The sequence below is a fragment of the Molossus molossus genome, unplaced genomic scaffold (genome assembly GCF_014108415.1).
Source record: "Molossus molossus isolate mMolMol1 unplaced genomic scaffold, mMolMol1.p scaffold_m16_p_4, whole genome shotgun sequence".
Classification (NCBI taxonomy): domain Eukaryota; kingdom Metazoa; phylum Chordata; class Mammalia; order Chiroptera; family Molossidae; genus Molossus; species Molossus molossus.
This window is the reverse complement of record NW_023425377.1, coordinates 77,277,838-77,294,771: the sequence shown is the minus strand read 5'-3', so window position 1 is coordinate 77,294,771 and position 16,934 is coordinate 77,277,838. Positions and strand designations below refer to the sequence as shown.

The 16,934-nt window shown below is 49.8% G+C and overlaps 1 protein-coding gene across 11 annotated transcripts in view; it reads right to left on the bottom strand.

Moving 5' to 3' along the window:
* Positions 1-168: 168 nt before the first annotated feature.
* Positions 169-16,934, bottom strand: part of RANBP3 (RAN binding protein 3) — a 61,980-nt gene continuing 45,214 nt past the window's right edge. For 3 of the 11 annotated variants that reach the window (XM_036281708.1, XM_036281707.1, XM_036281709.1), the window contains 11 exons: positions 16,055-16,184; positions 15,068-15,186; positions 13,846-13,965; positions 11,191-11,294; positions 10,680-10,758; positions 9,218-9,320; positions 8,564-8,688; positions 5,175-5,295; positions 2,465-2,607; positions 1,966-2,149; positions 169-1,770 (listed from right to left, as the gene is read on the bottom strand). In XM_036281708.1, coding sequence (XP_036137601.1) covers positions 1,727-1,770; positions 1,966-2,149; positions 2,465-2,607; positions 5,175-5,295; positions 8,564-8,688; positions 9,218-9,320; positions 10,680-10,758; positions 11,191-11,294; positions 13,846-13,965; positions 15,068-15,186; positions 16,055-16,184 — 1,272 coding nt within the window. In that variant the 3' untranslated portion in view covers positions 169-1,726. The remainder of the gene's footprint in view (positions 1,771-1,965; positions 2,150-2,464; positions 2,608-5,174; positions 5,296-8,563; positions 8,689-9,217; positions 9,321-10,679; positions 10,759-11,190; positions 11,295-13,845; positions 13,966-15,067; positions 15,187-16,054; positions 16,185-16,934) is intronic. The other 8 variants (XM_036281706.1, XM_036281705.1, XM_036281702.1 and 5 more) reach the window with 8 other exon arrangements.

The window sequence follows — 16,934 nt, the reverse complement described above, 5'->3', positions numbered from 1 at the left end:
CCCATGTGTGTGTGTATGAGGGAGAGGGGGAGGGAGAGGAAGAAAGAGAGAGAATGTACTGGGGGTAGGGGTAGGGGGTGGGGGATGGGAAGCAAATGGCTTTTCTGTGAAGCCAGGCTCTGCACTGAAGTGGCAGGTCTTGGAAGGCATCTGAGTTTGGTGGCTTGTCCAGGCACGGAATGTGGGGCAGGGGCCCAGGGGTTTAGTTAAAAGTTTTAATGTAGTTCCCAAATACATTTCATATGACAATCTTACATAAATGTTCCAAAACACATGGGCATTATCTGGTTTTACTTGTCACTAGTTGGCTAAGGCGTAAAGCAGAGAAGTGTGGCCAGATCTGCTGGGGGGGCGGCAGGGTGGGGGGCTTTGGTGTCTTCCCATGGCTCAGGCTGCAAACAGTCCCAAGGTGTGGGTGGCACAGCTGCGGAGACCAGGCTGTTTTCCTCCCTGTGAGAGTGGGCTGTGTCATTTCTTCGGAAATCCCTCAGGGCCCATGCAGAGGGGACCTTCTTTGTCAGCAGGCAGTACCCAGCTGGGCTCTTGGCCTTTCTCTGGGGTGGCGTAGGCACAGCACCCATTCCTGTGCTTGCTTCGAGGGTTGGGACAGCAGCCTGTTGTCTGGAACCAATCCCCTGCCACTCCTTAAAGGCCCTGCTAGGGACCCACTCTGTCTGTCACGAAGGCCACTGGCTCTGGATGAATAGTATTGGGGGTGGTGACCATCCAGGCTGGGCAAGGAATGGCCAACAGCAGGAAGCAGGTCTGTGCCCGGGTACCTGATGATGGATGACCCATGAGATGGGGACAAACAGGAGGGGAGGATGCTACGTACTTCTGGTCATCTGCCCATCCCTTTGTTCTGAGTGCCTGTGGGAAGTAGTGGCCTTGCCATCAGGTCCCCACTCTGGAAGGCACCCCATCCCTTGGAGTCAGGTTTCCACATCAAGATGTCACCCTCCAGGCAATGGGTGAGAGGGGATCTAGGAAACCAGCCCCCTTGCGCCGAGATCCAGTGACCCTTTTCTAGATAAGCTCTCTCTAGGCATGAGGCCTACCCCTCAACATCCCATGATAGCCTGGATGAACCTTGGGTGGGGAACAAGTTGGGGCCTTCAGAGCACCCCTAGCTCCTCAGTAAGGCTCCAGCACACAAGCTGTGACCTTAGGAAGAATGAGGATGCTGGAACTGTGCCTCCTCAACACACAGGAGCATCTTAATCTAAGAAATCCAAAATAAAGCCTTGGGGGGAAAAAATCTAAAAATATACACCCCAAATCAGAAGGTGGGAAAGGGGAGATAAAGATAGTAGTTAGCATAACGTCCAGCAGGGCCAGTGTTTACACTTGTGGAAACAGACCTGGTAGCCTGGGCAGGTGGCAGGACCCACGGGTGTGGCGGCGACATGAGAGGGGTGAAGAAACCAGGCGTTCCAGTCCCAGTGAGAAGCCGTGACAAGTCTTAATGTGCCATTTCAATTCAAAGGGGGGAGGGAAGAAATGTTCTTTTTGTTTTGCTCATCAATATGATGAGGTCTCGTGTCCCAAACCACATTCAGGCAGTTCCCGAATCTGCTTCTGAACGGGCCGTGCGGATCCGGACTGTGGCCAACCCAGCGGGGAGTGTGGTTCCCAGGCCCCACGCCTCAACACTGCCGAGGAAGGGCGGGTGGGTGGGTGGACAGACGGATAAAGCAGCAGGCTCCTGGGCGGCCAGCTCCCGGCGCTATGTGCTCCCGGCTGTCTGCCCATCTCCTTCGTTGTCAGCACCTGTGGGAAACAGTGGCCTTGCCATCAGGTCCCCACTCTAGAAGGCACCCCATCCCCTGTGTGACCCATGAGATGGGGACAAGCAGGAGAGGGAGGGTGCTATGTGCTCCTGGCCACCTGCCCATCCCCTTTGTTGTCAGGGGATCTAGGAAACCAGCCTCCATGCGCCCTCCAGGGCAAGGACTGCTGGCTCACCGCCTCCTGTGGCCCCCGATGGAGCTAGGACATCATCATCATCACTGTCATCCTCATTAGATGGGGCCGCACCAGGCTCAGGGACAGGTGTTCTGGTCTCCTGTTCCTGCTCCACACGGCTGCGCAGGGCTAGGATGCGGTGGTGCAGGGCAGCATACAGCTGGCCTGTGTCCTTGGAGCTGGCCTGGGGGAGGCAGAGGAAGTGCTGATTATGAGGTCTGGTAGGGAAATTGCCCCTTGGGGTTCTCCTCAACCTGGGACCACCGACCAAAACTGCTACAGCCCAGAGCCCACCCCTCCAAGAGGCTCCCCGAGCCTGTGGCTAGACCAGCCCTCGGTGACAGTAGTAGTCCTGCCTCTCTTATTTTGGGGATGGGGCCCACCTACTGACCTCCCCTGCAGAGGGCACCCCTCCATCCAGCCCTGTGGTGACAGAATACTTGTGCCAAGAAGCTTCCCTCTTGCGGCAGCTCGGGGTCGCTGCCCTAGGGCTGCTCACCGAGATAAGGAAGACCTTCACACCCTGGTCCTCGGTATCCATGGCTGTGATGCGAATGCTCTTCTCACTGGCTTTGTCAATCTGCATTTGGGCCCAGAGCTTGGTGTTGAGGATCAGCCGCAGGCTACCCTGGGTCCGCATCACTGCAACCAAGAAGGCCACTCAGCCTGGTCCCTAACCCCCACCCAACAACCACCTAGAACAGACACAATCTGGAAGAAAAGCAAACCCCAGTGGTGAAATGCCATGATTCTCCCAAGGTTGGTGAAAGCCACCCACTGAGCAACAGCCACCCAGATGCTGGCGCTGGCCCAGCACCACTACCTGGCTTACCAGGCCCAAAACCACCACCAGCACTGGTAGGGTCAGAGGCCACACATAAGAGGGTTTTGTTGGTGCATACAGCATGTGCCAGGATGGCGGCTGCCTTGGGGAAAGGGGTGATTAGGCAGAAGCAAGAGGCAAACTGCAGGGAGGTGGGACCAGACAGGGACATTTGTGGGCTGCACACTGGGTACGCTCATACTTAACGTGATACGAATCATATGGAAGTCAACACCATCTTACCGTCCCCCAGTCAGTAAGTCTGAGTCCCTATGTTTTTCTTAGAAAAAGAGTTGAAGCCAACCTGTACTCAGAGCTTCCAACAGGAAGGAGATAGAGAGACTGAGGGAAGCTTATGGTAAAAAGTCTGGGCACAGACCTTCCCTCTCTGGATGTACATGTGACACCCCCAGTTCCACCCCCAGCAGGCCCAAGGCCACAGTCAGCCTGCCTAATTTGTCAGAGCCCACCTAGCCCCCCTATGCCCTGACCCCATGGACATGGGTGACTCCTGCCTGCCAGTCCAGCTCTCCCCGTCAGAACAGGCCTGGAGAGGGTTATCCCATCCTGGGCCACAGATGGCCACACAGGACAGGGAGCAGCTTGGGCCAAACTGAGAAGGCCTGTAGAGTCCTGGGCCCCAAAGGACCAGATCTCCCCGTGTCCTCTGAGCCCAGCTTCAAAAGCCCTAAGTGCCCACGTCTGAGGCAGTGGAGCAGTTCAGAGGGCTTGGAGGGAAGGTCTGTGACAGGGTTAAAGGTTGTGTGGGTTGAAAGAAAAGGTGCCTGGGATGGTTCTCAGTGAGGGAGGGGAGGATCGTAAGGCAACAAAGCTTGCCCTAAGCTGCTGCCTGAGGAGGTGGGTGATGAGCTGTGGGGCTGGAAATACTGTGCTCTGTCCATGCACATCTGAACATTTCCCTAAGAAAACATGGAAAAGGAATGGAAGAGACAGTCACAGGGGAAAAGAGTGGTGCCCAAACAGAAGGGCCCTGCTCCAATTTCGGGGATGATTCTGAAAGGATACGGGAGCTACTACTGGGTCAGGGATTGCTGTTTCTGTAAAGCCAGAGGACAATTTTAGTTTGGGAAAATTAAAAAAAAAAAGTGAACGTATACATCTCACAATATAGACACATGTACATGCTGGTTCTCTTCCAACATGTATATATGTATACACCCACCCCCCACATCCATTTTTATAATCAGCATACTTCTGGGAACAAGATTCATGTACAGACAGCCCAGGACAACCATTCATGACACTCAGAAAAATTAGGGACAAACTACCTGTCCATCATTAGGGAAATGGTGACATATATTCACTGTCAACAGAATATATCAGTTTTCCCATACAGTCATGTTTTTAAGGAAAATTTAATGACAAAGGAATATGCTCACAAAATAGTGAGTGAAAAGAGCAGAATATAAAACTGCTCCAGCCTGGCCAGTGTGGCTCAGTGGTTGAGCAATCGACCCATGCATCAAGAGGTTGCCGGTTCGATTCCCGGTCAGAGCATATGCCCAGGTTGTGGGCCAAATCCCTGGGGTGGGGGTGGAAGACTTGCAGGAGGCGGCCAATCAGTGTTCTCTCTCATCAATGTTTCTATCTCTCTCGCCCTCTCCCTTCCTCTCTCTCTAAAATCAATGAAGAAAAAAAAATAGTAAAGCAATAATACCCATATATTAAAAAAAACAAGCAACAAAAAAACTTCTCCATTTCCTTGCTGGCTGGTGTGGTTCAGTAGTTAAAGCCTTGGCCTGCACACTGATTCCCAGTCAAGAGCACATACCTGGGATGCAAGTTCGATCCCCAGCCCCAGCTGGGACACGTACAGGAGGCAACCAACTGATGTCTCTCTCTGACGTCAATATTTTTCTCTTTCTCTCTCTCCCTCCTTCTTTCCCTTCCCCTCTCTAAAAAAAAAACAAAACAAAACAATGGGAAAAATATCCTCGAGTTAGGATTAACCAAAAAATAAAAATAAATAAATAAAATTAAAAATTGCCCCATTTCCTTAACAAAAAAAAGACCCACAGAACAGGAGTGGACCACCACAACGTTATTAGCAGAGATTTCTCTTTTTATAAGGAGAAAGCAGTTGATGTTTGATTTCTTTTTTCCATTCTACCATAAAATAGGCACTTTTCATTATCAGAAAATAAGTTTAAAAATTGCTCAGAACTTTTATCCCACTTTCACATTCAGAAAGAAGGAAGTCATGGGAGGGCTGGCAGCTGGATGCTCTCGGTCAGGCCTCAGGGTAGATACTGAGGGCTCTATGGTGGGGACCTGCTCCCCTGCTCCTTGGGTTAAGGGGCCATTAGGACCTTGCCCTTCACTGCCTTGGGAACTCTTCACCAATCCATGCCCTACCACAGCTCACCTAGTCGGGACTGTAATGTCCCATCGTCAGTTGATGCCATGTCGTTGAGTCTGAGCAGCCCCCGACCTCTCTCCACCCACGACTGCGTGGTCTTGTCAAAGACAAACAGCTTACACTGGATCTGGAACACAAGGCAGCCCTCTGGGTGAGCAGGAATCCTGGCTGGGTAGATGCCACTGAGGCAGGACCCCTGGGATCCTCCATCTAATTCCCAGGAACTATAAGGGTCAGCAAACTACGGGCACACATCTGGCCCTTGGCCAGTTTCCTGTTCTGCCCTTGAACCAGAGTGGATTTTATATTTTTAGAGGGATATTTTAAAAATTAAGGAAATGCAAATCAAAACCACGCGATACCACTTCACACCCATTAAGATGGCTACAACCAAAAAGACAGATAATAACAAGTACTAGAGAGAATGTGGAGAAATCAGAAGCCTCACACATTGCTGGTGGCCTCTATGGAAGACAGTCCCTCAAAATGTTAAACACAGCCCTGGCTGGGTGGCTCAGTTGGTAGGAGTGTTGTTCAGTACACCGAAAGATCATGGGTTCTATTCCCAATCAGGGCACATGCCAAGGTTGCAGGTTCAATCCCTGGTCAGGGTGCGCGTGGGTGACAAGTGACTGATGTTTCTTACATGGATGTTTTTTCTTTCTTTCTCTCTCTATAAAAATATCAATGAAAAGCCCTGGCTGGTTTGGCTCAGTGGTTAGAGAGTCAGCCCATAGACCAAAGAGTCGTAGGTTTGATTCTGGTCAAGGTCACGTGCCTCAGTTGCAGTTCATCCCCTGCCCTGGTCAGGGTTGTGCGGGAGGCAACCAATTGATGTGTCCCTCTCACATCAATGTTTCTCTCTCCCCCTCCCCACTCTGACAATAAATGGAAAAATATCCTCGGGCGAGGATTTAAAATCAATCAATCAATCAATCAATAAATATATCAGTGAAAAATATCCTCAGGTGAGGATTAACAATAAAAAAATTGAGTAGAGTCCTGGCCCATGTGACTCAATTGGTTGAGCACTGTCCCATAACACTAAGGGGTTGCTGGTTCGATTCCTGATAAATGTGCCTGGTTGCAGGATCAATCCCCAGTAGGGGGCGTGCAGGAGGCAGCCGACTGATGATTCTCTCATCAATGTTTCCCCCCCCCTCCCCCATCAATAAAAATGTATTAAAAAAGAAAAAAATGCCCTGGCCAGTTTGCCTCAGTGGTTAGAGCATCGGCCTGCGGTCCAGAGAGACCTGGGTTCGGTTCCCGCTAAGGGCACGTACTTCGGTTGCAGTTTGTCCCTGGCGTGGTTGGGTCATGCAGGAGGCAGCTTTCACATCAATGTTTTTCTCCCTCTCTCTCTGTTCCTATCTCTCCTTCCCACTCTATCTGAACAAAAATGGAAAAATGTCCTCCTGTGAGGATAAAAAAAAAAGTTAAACATGAAGTCACTACATGGCCCAGCAATGCCACTTCTTTTTTTTTTTTTATCCTCACCGGAGGACATTTTTCCATTTTTTGTTCAGGTAGAGTGGGAGGGAGAGAGAGGAACAGAGAGAGAGAGAGAAACATTGATGTGAAAGGAACACATCGAGTGGCTGCCACCCGCACAACCGACCAGGGCCGGGGACAAACTGCAACCGAGGTACGCGCCCTTAGCGGGAACCGAACCCGGGTCTCTCAGGACCGCAGGCCGATGCTCTAACCGCTGAGCCAAACCGGCCAGGGCAGCAATGCCACTTCTAACTATCCACCCAAGAGAAATAAAACAGTTGTTCACAAATGTTCATAGCAGCAGAATTCTGTAAGAATCTAAAAGAGTAAACAAACCAAATGCCCTTCAACATAAGGGAATATTACTCAGATATGAAAAGGAATGAAGCACTGACATACACTATAATGTGAATGGACCTTAAAATCATGATGCTCAGTGAGGGTAGCCAGACACAAAAGGCCACATAGTGTGTGAGTCCATTTATGTGAAATGTCCAGAACAGGCAACTCCACAGACAGGAAGTGGGTTTGTGGTTGCCAGGGGAAGGAGGAGAGGGTTGGGGAGAGACTTCTAATGGGCACAGAGTTTCTTTTTGGGGGACAAAAATGTTCTCAATTAGATAATAGTGACAGATGCACATCTGTGTCAGTAAACTATAAAAACCACCGAAGTGTATGCTTTAAAGGGGTAAATTTTCTTTTTTTTATCCTCACCCAAGGACATTTTTGCATGTATCTTCAGATAGAGCAGGAGGGAGAGAGGAAGAGATAGAGAGAAACATCGATGTGAAGAGACACATCAAGTGGTTGCTACCCACACAACCCCAACCAGGGCCGGGGACAAACTGCAACAAGGTATATGCCCTTAGTGAAAACCGAACCCGGGACTCTCTGGTCCATGGGCCAACGCTCTAACCGCTGAGCCAAACCAGCCAGGGCTAAAAGGGTAAATTTCTTAGTGTGCACTATATTTCAATAAAGCTGTTATATTAAAAAAAAAATAAGGAGTATCAACAGAGACCACATGTGGTCCTTTACAGAAAAGGTTTGCAGCTCATTGTGTCAATATCTCTTAACGTGGACAGATTAAAAAACAATGTTGAGTGGGAAAAGAAGTATCACTAAAAACTACATTAAAAACTTCCCTAAACCGGCAGGTGTGGCTGAGTAGCTAAGTGGTTGAGTGTTGACCTATGCACCAAGAGGTTGCCAGTTCAATTCCCAGTCACGATACAGGTTGTGGGCCAGAATCCTCAGTGAGGGCCATGCAGGAGGTGGCCAATCGATGTTTTCTCTCATCAATGTTTCTCTCTCTCTCTCTCCCCCTCACACTTCCTCTCTCTCTAAAATAAAAAACCCCACAATTTCCCTATATTATATATACGTGGTTTATAGAGACACACATATGTGTGAAAAATGAAAAGCAGATGAAGAGGTACACAGACCTGGACATGTTGCCCCAGGCCAGGGAGGAAGATGTGGAAAGAGAAAGGTGAAGTTTGGGCTGCATCTGACTTTGTCCCCTAATAAAACAACATGAGGTGCCAGTGTGATAAAATAACCATAGCTAAAACTCTGGACAGTAAGAAAAATCACAACAGTCTTGTAATTCCCTAAACTATGAGAATGTTTCAAAACAGAACCCTTTTGTTGGAAAACAAAGCAATATAAGAAGACTCCCAAGGCTGGTTAAGCTTTCAACAAAAGCCCCACCAACAAGATCCTAAAGGGTGGGGACTCGGGCCTCTGTTACTTCCAAAGGAAGTCTCTCTCCAAATGCTTGGAGGATGTGGGTTGAGCCCTTGTGGGCTGGACCCTCAGATGCACAAAGAAACTTCAGGCTAATGATGGCCCTCACACTTCCACCAAAGGGCCAAGAGGCCCACCTGCGGCCACCTCACCTGTAACACGTTGCTCTCTGCCTCCTCCCCGGTGATGACTTCCACTTTTTCCAACAAACACTTCCGTGCTGTTGCCTTGGTATAGGCAGCTGCCGATTCAGCCAGGGACTCTGTAATGTTATTAGCTAAACAACATTGACTATTTACTTGGTGGGGGAAGAGTGTGTACCTCAGAGGAGACAAAAAGGGTTGACTTGGCTACCCCAGGCAGGCTACACCCTGAGATGTGGAGTGGACCCCGAAACATGCCAAGTAGTTTGCCCTAGGGATCTGCAGGGAGGCCAGCTGGGAGCTACTGGCATGGCTATGGGTCTCCCATTTCCCATTCAGTAGGGGACAGACCTCGAAGAGAGCACTGAAGAAAAACTCCCTCTGCGGCCTCAGGGTGTGAAGGGAGAGGGCAACAATGACCTCAACCACCCTAGCCCCAAATCACCACAGCGCCATGGGCCTGTTTCTGGATGAACATGTCCTCTTTCTGCTTACTGAACAAGCCCCCGTGGCTTTTTGGCTCTGTCCCAGTAGCTGGTTCATGAGGTTATTACTGCTGTGTTGAGGTGGTCCTTACATCCCTCCCAGGCTGGGGCGTGGATGGCCAGTATCCCATCACTTGGTACCCCCACCCTCCCATGAAGCAATAGGATTGCGACATACCTTTCTCAGGGGTGGCCTCCTGGGACGAAGACTCAGACCCGGACTCGACAGCTGAGTTTTCCCTGTTGGCATCTGAAGTGACCTCATTTAATTTGGGTGGGCTCTGCAGGGAAACAAAGGCACATGGGGAGAGGAGCGTGTTTGGGTGATCCTGGTGGGTCAACCACTGTGGAACGGGAAGTCCCTCGGCCCAGCAGCAGCTCTCGGAACTTCCCTGCTGGGCAGAGGGCTGCTTTCTGCCCACAGCTTCTCCTCTGTAGCTTTGGGGACCCTCCTAGACCTGGCAGACAGGCCTACACAGTCTTCCACGGGGTGGGTCCCAGCTAGCCACCCTCAACCCCAGCACCACACAACGGTCCTCATGCATCATTTGGTATTAAAACCTTACACAAAAGTGACACATGAACTGCCCTTGGAACCCCCAAATGGGGCCTCTTGTGGCATTGCCAGGAGGTGTGTGCCACCAGCTAACATTACACTGGGCTGCAGCATTCACCTTCATCAGTGTGGGGTAGCTCTTTGACTATTTCATTTTTTAAAATCCTCCCCAAGGATATTTTTCCATTGATTTTTAGATAGAGTGGGAGGGAGGGAGGGAGGAGAGAGAGAAAAAATAAGAGAGGAAGGGAAGGAGGGGGGAAGGGAAGAGAGAGAGAGGAAGAGAAACATTGATGTGAGAGACACAAATCAACTGGGTGCCTTTGGCATGACCCTGACTGGGACTGGGGATCAAACCTGAAACCCAGGTACGTGCCCTTGACTGGGAATTGAGCCTGATACCCCTCTGTCTGTGGGCCAACGCTCTAATTACTGAGCCCAACCAGCCAGAGCTATTTCATTTTAACGGAAAGGTACTGATGCTCAGGAAAAGAAGCAGGAGGCTTCTGAATGTAATGTCGACTGAAATGTGGACAGAATTGGTTGGGTCCACAGTAACAATGGACACAGCAGAGCTGTGGCATTTGATTGGGAAGGAAAAGGGACGAAGTAAGGAAGCATGTAAACAATTCCAGAACCCAACCCTGGCTGTGATGTGTCCCTCTGAGACCACCACACCTGTCCCTACTCTGTGCTGCAGCCATGTGGTCAGGTGGGGCTGACCACCCTTGGCTCAAGAAGTGGCTTGGGGGGCCCCAAAAGCGTACAGCTAGGGACTGTGGTCTGATGGCTGTCACTGAAGCTAGTCTTAGCCAGGAAAAAGCATGGCCTGTGACTCAGGGAAACCTGTCTGAGGATGAGGAAAGATAGGAAGTGGAACACCAGCTCCTGGAAAGAAGATAACCCTGCCCCTGGCTTTAAGCTGAGTCTAAGCTGGGTCTTCTTTCTCTTATTTGTAACTGAAATCATCCCTAATTTTCTAAGAGACAAAGCGACAGACACACCCATGTCCCTTTGACCCGGGCTGAGGAGCTCTAAAAGCCTTCTGGGCCCTAGAAAGAACAGTCCCCCAGGGGCCACTCACCAATACGCGTTCGCTCATGTTCTGGCCAAATACAAATTTGTTGCTGGTGGCATCGGCACTATTGGTTGAGTTCTCTAAACTGAAGAGAAGATGGGCTGTGAATTCGGGGGGTGAAACCTGGTGGGTAACAAGAGGCAGCTGAGCTGCCAACAGCCCATGGGGTTCTGCTCTGGGCAAAAGGTCTAGGTGACAGAGGTCACTCTGAGGGCTGGACTGGACAACCCCATAGAACTCAGGCCTTACCTGAGGTGTCCATCAAAGTCCACTGTCCTGGCCCCTCCACAGCTGTGCCAAGTAGGAACGAAGGGGGAGGGGCTGGAGAGCAACTAGGATTCTGGAGGATTCTGCCTCCCTCCCCTCCATCCTGTCCCCCAAGGAAGGACAAAGCTAGCTCCTTGTCTGGATTCTACCTCTTCTCTGGGCCCAAGTCAGGGCAGATGAATGACTTAAGACGCCTCTGAGGCTGAGGCTCAACCCACACAAGGCTGGGCATAGGATCCAAGATACATACCTGGAGCTGATATACTGAAGGAAATAGTTGGTTGCGGTTGGTGTTTCTGAACTGGGAGGACCGGCATTCTCCATGTCAGCTGCTTCAGTGTTCTCATTTATTAACTAGGAAACAGAAACACTTATACTCAGAGTATGACACATTCTGGACCTCTACATTGTGGCCCAGCTGCACAGCTCAGCATGCAGGCCTATCAATATGCACCTGAGGGTCTGGTGTGAGTAATGGGCGTGGGAGCTGTAATCAATTCCAGAACCTTTTGCTTTTAATGGTTAAGATACAAAATCAATTCGTAAAGTGTTAGAGAGCTTTTTCTACCTTTTTTTTTTTTTTAATGCACTCGGGTTGCCCTGGCCGGTTTGGCTCAGCGGTTAGTGTTGGCCTGCGGACCAGAGAGTCCTAGGTTCAGTTCCCACTAAGGGCACGTACCTCGGTTGCAGTTTGTCCCTGTTCCCGGTTGGGGTTGTGTGGGTGGCAACCACTCGATGTGTCTCTTTTGCATTGATGCCCCCCCCACTCTTTTTCAAGATAAATGCAAAAATGTCCCCAAGTGAGGATTAAAAAAAAATGCACTCAGGTTGACATCTTGTTAGCATTTTCATCAATACTTTTGTACTGAAAAGACAGAACACTTATAAATCTGGTGTTTTAGGGAGTTTATGATGAACATAAAAAAAGCATTGTTTCATTCTGGCTGGTTTGGTTCAGTGGCTCGAGTGTCAGCCTGCGGATCGAGGGTCTTGGGTTGGATTCCCATTCAAGGGCACATACCTAGGTTCCAGGTTTGATCCCTGGCCCCAGTCGGGAGGCAACCAATCGATATGTCTCTCTAACATTGTTTCTCTCTCTTTCTCTCTCCTCTTTCCTTCCATCCTCCCATTCTCTCTCTCAAAAAAAAGGGCATTGTTTTTTGAGAGCTTCATTGATGCCAGCTGCCATTCATCTCCATTGCATATGTGACTTAACACACTGCTCCTGGGAATCCTGAGGATGGACCTGGTCCTGTGAGCGAGGAAGTATAGGCTCAGAGGAGGTAGGGGACTGTGATCATGGCCTGAAGTCACCCTCCATACAGAGGGTGGGATATGACCAAGACCTCAGAGATCACGTGAGCCCCGGACCTCTAGGAGACACTGCCCTTGCCCCAGTGTCGGGGCAGCATTCCCCTGAACTTGAGACTCAACCTGCCAACCGTCCTGTCCCCACCCCAAGTGCTGGTGGATTTGGAGCGCGTCCCTTCACATCCTCCTCCCTGGAGGCAGCAGTCCCCAATGGACTCATTATTTTGGCTAAAGTCAAGCGACATCAACACCTATTTTTGTCTCCAGGGGCATCTGTGCTTCTCTTGGACAGTGACACCGTAGGAGCACACAGATGGCACAATCTGCTGTTTTCTTTTTTTTTTTATCCTCACCCGAGGACACTTTCCCATTTTTTGTTCAGGTAGAGTGGGAGGGAGAGAGAGGAACAGAGAGAGAGAGAGAGAAACATAGACGTGAAAGGAACACATCGAGTGGCTGCCACCCGCATGACCGACCAGGGCTGGGGACAAACTGCAACCGAGGTACGCACCCTTTGCGGGAACCGAACCCGGGTCTCTCAGGACCGCAGGCCGACGCTCTAACCGCTGAGCAAAACCGGCCAGGGCCAATCTGCTGTTTTCTATGCAGCAACTTTTGTTTCCTTATTTTAGGGTGTCTGACTCTCAGCATCATTGAGATTGGTGCTGAACTGTCCTGGGCACTGTGGGGTGTTGAGCAGTAGCCCTGGCCGCTACCCACATAATGCAGTACCACCTACCCCCTAGTGTGACAACCACAGATGTCCCCAGACATGGCCGCTGATACTGCCTCTCAGTTCTCTAAAGAGATTACTGAGAAATGAGCTGCTGAAAATGGCACAGAAGAACATTCCGTCCTGTGGCTGGGAAAGGTAGTGTTGCCCACTCTAGTCTTTCTGGAGCGCCAGCACACAGGGTGCAGAGCTGAGGCCCCTGCCACTACCAGATGCACCTCACCCTGATTCAGTCCCCAGACTGGACCCACCTGCCTAGGGGGGCAGCCAGAGGTGACAAATACTGTTGCTCCTATGGGAAGAGAAAATGGTATCTTTCTACCTGCCCTACTTTTGAAAAATAAGGTGACGGTTCTCAGTTGGGAGCGATCTGGTCTCATGGGGAATATTAAGCACTATTTAGGGAGATGTGTGGTTGTCACAACTGGGAGGGTATACTCCTGGTATCTAGAGGATATAGGCGAGGGATGCTGCTCAAACAACCCACAGTGTTGCACAGGTCAGGCCTCCAACAACTAAACACAATCTGATCTGAATGCTGCTAGTACTGAGATAGAAAACCCTGAAGGAAACAAAAATCTCTCACTGGATGCCTCTGTCCCCACAGCCAGGAGCCCACCACTAAGTCCCACTCAGGATAGAGGGGTGGCAGGCAGCCTGGGTGACTGAACAACAGAGGGTGGGAAGTATGTATATTAGGCAGCTGCTGGCTATGCTGTGAGTCACAGGCCCACTCACTCCACAACAGTCTGTGTGTCTGCTGTACCCTTAAGAAGCAGACTCCTGTTGTTGAACCTGGGGGATGCATTAAAAAGATCTATACCCAAGTTCAACAGGTCATGCAGCCCTCTGGGCACATACCTTAACTCTGTCCCTCAAGTTCTGCCCAAACACAAATGCTTGCTGTGCGACTTGCTCTTTTTTCTCACGTGTATCCTCTTCAGAAGTATTGTTAGACTCGTTTTTCTGGGGCTCTTTCTCCTAGTTAAACAGAACAATGACAACTGAAAAAAGGGACATATTAGCCCTGATGAGCAAGCTAAGCCATCTTATAACATCACTGCATATCCCTTGGCAGAGCCCCAGATTGGATGGGGTGAGCTCTTGGCAACTGGGAACACGGGGAGAACAGGATGGCTAGGTCACTTCTGGGTCTTCCTCCAGGGCAGAGCTACGCATCTGACTGCCCTGAGATCCAGCTACCAAAGTTTCCAAGAAGCATATGTTATGGAAACAATTTCGATTTCCAATTCCGCTAACTGGTTTGAAGGGGAGGGGAGCTCAAGGAAGTTTCAAAATGGAATGGTAGATGATCATTTTCACCAATTGAGCCTGAACATCTATAGGGGGGTGGGGTTAGGGGAGAGAGAGGATAGAGAACCTCTGGCAGCAACATCTCTGCTGAAGTGGCTGAGTGCAAAGACACAAAGGTGCAGTCTGGCTTGTGTACAAGGCGTGATGTAGTATTGCAAATTGAATTCCAAATCTGTCTCGGCCAACCCCAAGAGCAGGTGCTTCACAAAATGCCCATTTCCCAGTGGCTCTGCAGCACTGCTGGAAAACAGATGCTCCTGGCCTATATAATTCCAGAACCCCAAAGGACTGTTTTTTTTAAAACAAACTATTTCTGAGCTGACTCCCCAGGCACTGGAAAGGGCACACGTGTATGAATCCCCCGAGTTGCTGGGGTGTGGAAACAGGGAGGGAAGACATTTATCCACATAAAATGGTGTAAGGACTTCATTAGTGAAAGCCATCCCCTCTGGTTCCAGCGGCTCCCCATGGCTCAAAAGTCAGTCCCAGGAACACTGCCTCGGGACATGTGGAAATGATATGCTAGACTCAGGCAATGTAGGACTCTATGGCAGAACTCTGCTCATGGCACCTTTCTCTCAGAACCATGGAGATACCCCTCCCCACTCTTGGCATTTGTCCGCTGTGGTTCTGAAGTAATCTGCTGAGCAAATCCAGAAAGTCTGAACACAGAACACTGACACTGCTCAGAGCAGGTAACAGTCTACGTGCTCAGCGAAGCCCAAGAAGTCTCCTGTGAGGTGTGCTCCCTGTCCGGGCACAGACGGACCTCAGGTGCAGGAGCCTCGTCAGGTGGACTTCTCCGTGTGGGGTTGTTGGGTGATGTCGATGTCGCTGTTCCTGTGCAGTCTGCTGGGACACTGAGCCCATTGGTACCACTGCTCAGGACTGTGGAGACAAATGGAAAGAGGGAGAATCGTGGAGTTAGTGCTAGACCACCTCAAGTGCTTCCTTCTGCCACCATTTGGACCAACAGTATATAAGTTCTCCTTTTTAAAGAAGAGGCCTGGCATCACTACTAAAAGCAACAAATTCTTAAATTGAAAGAACAAATATTGGGGGAACAATTATAAGTTTTTAAAACGAGTTTTATAAATACCATCTTTATTCTATGTATTTTTTCCCTTTAAATAGTTGAGATTACATGACACACACATCTGTAAATCTGGCTTTAACTGTTGAGCATTACATAAAAAATTTCCCCATGTAATTAAAAACACTTCAGAAATATTAACTATTTCCCTCATGTGGGATGTTACGTTGCTTCTGATGAAAAGTTCTTGAATTACAGGGAAAGATCAAGAGGAAGACAAGAGCCCATTCACTTGAAGAAAATTAAGGATTAGCTGAAAACCACTGCCTATGCAGATGTAATGGAAATGTGGTTTCAGAGTCATGTCTCAAGGTTGGCAAATAAAATGAAAACAAACGTGAAAGTAACCCTTAGAGTTTCTAAGACTGCAGGGCTGAGTTCTGCCTGCAGACATGTAGGGATGGATCCGAACTGCTCAGGGAATGGAGACAGTGTTTATGAGGTCAGTGCGTGCACAAGGCACATTTGCACCAGCAGTCAGGCTAGGCTCACCAGAAATATAAAGGGTTGTTTTCCCAGCATTCTCTTTATTTTTTTTGTTTCCAAGTGCATTTGACAGACATGACCAACGACACCTTTGTTGAGACATGGCTGTCCCCGGAGCAACTTCTGAAATGCTCTACCCTACCATGTGAGCCTGGGCACCAGGGCTGTGTTTCTTACCGGCCTGTGAGAGTGCCTTTGGCTGTGGGGCTTGTAACACTGCTGGGCGAAGTACGCTCCGCTGCTGCTCCTTGGGCTTCTGGCTTGGCAGACCTGGGAACAGAGGTCGGTTTGCCCAGCGCCCTTGGACCTCATGGGCAGAAACGCAACAGCTCAGGCTCTCAGGTACTTTACAAATCAAACCCAGCAATCCATTTCATGTCCCTCACAGGCTAGACTCTGTAGGAAAGCACGTTTGTTTTTTCTAAAAAATATAAAACAAGCTTTTTCTTTACAACTAGATATACAGAGTCTGGCTATTGCTAGTTTTATATGTGATTAAATATCCCCATGTAACTGATCATGTCTGTGAATTTATACAGTGAATATGCTAATGCTTCAGGGAAGCCTAAGGTCAGCTGTTTACAAGGGTCAAGCACAGATGTGAGGGGAAAGCGGCGAAGCCATAGGCGACCCCGAGTTTAGGATGCTGCTTGGGGTCACAGGAAAGGACACCTTTGCACCTGCTTTTTAAAAATGCCACATTGAGAAAACACTTCTATCAAATACAACTTGGGCAAGGACCACAAGAACGTTTCTGGCCCTGCCTGGGCTCCTGTGGGACCTGACAGATGTGGATGGCGCCCACCACTTGGCCCCATTCTCCAGCAGTATGCCACTGGATTGAGGCACTCTGCCAGTCAGGATTAATCTATGGCATGCTAGGGCTAGAATGCTCTGGAGAGACAGCTAGAACCAACTGAGCTATCGCTGGGCACAGAGCCCAAAGTCCCACACCAAGGCAAGCCTGTTCCCTTGCCACCTCCACTTCAGGGCAGCAGAGGGCTTACAGGTGTGAGAAGCTCCCTGGTCTAACATGCTCTTTAAAGTAGCTTTCCAG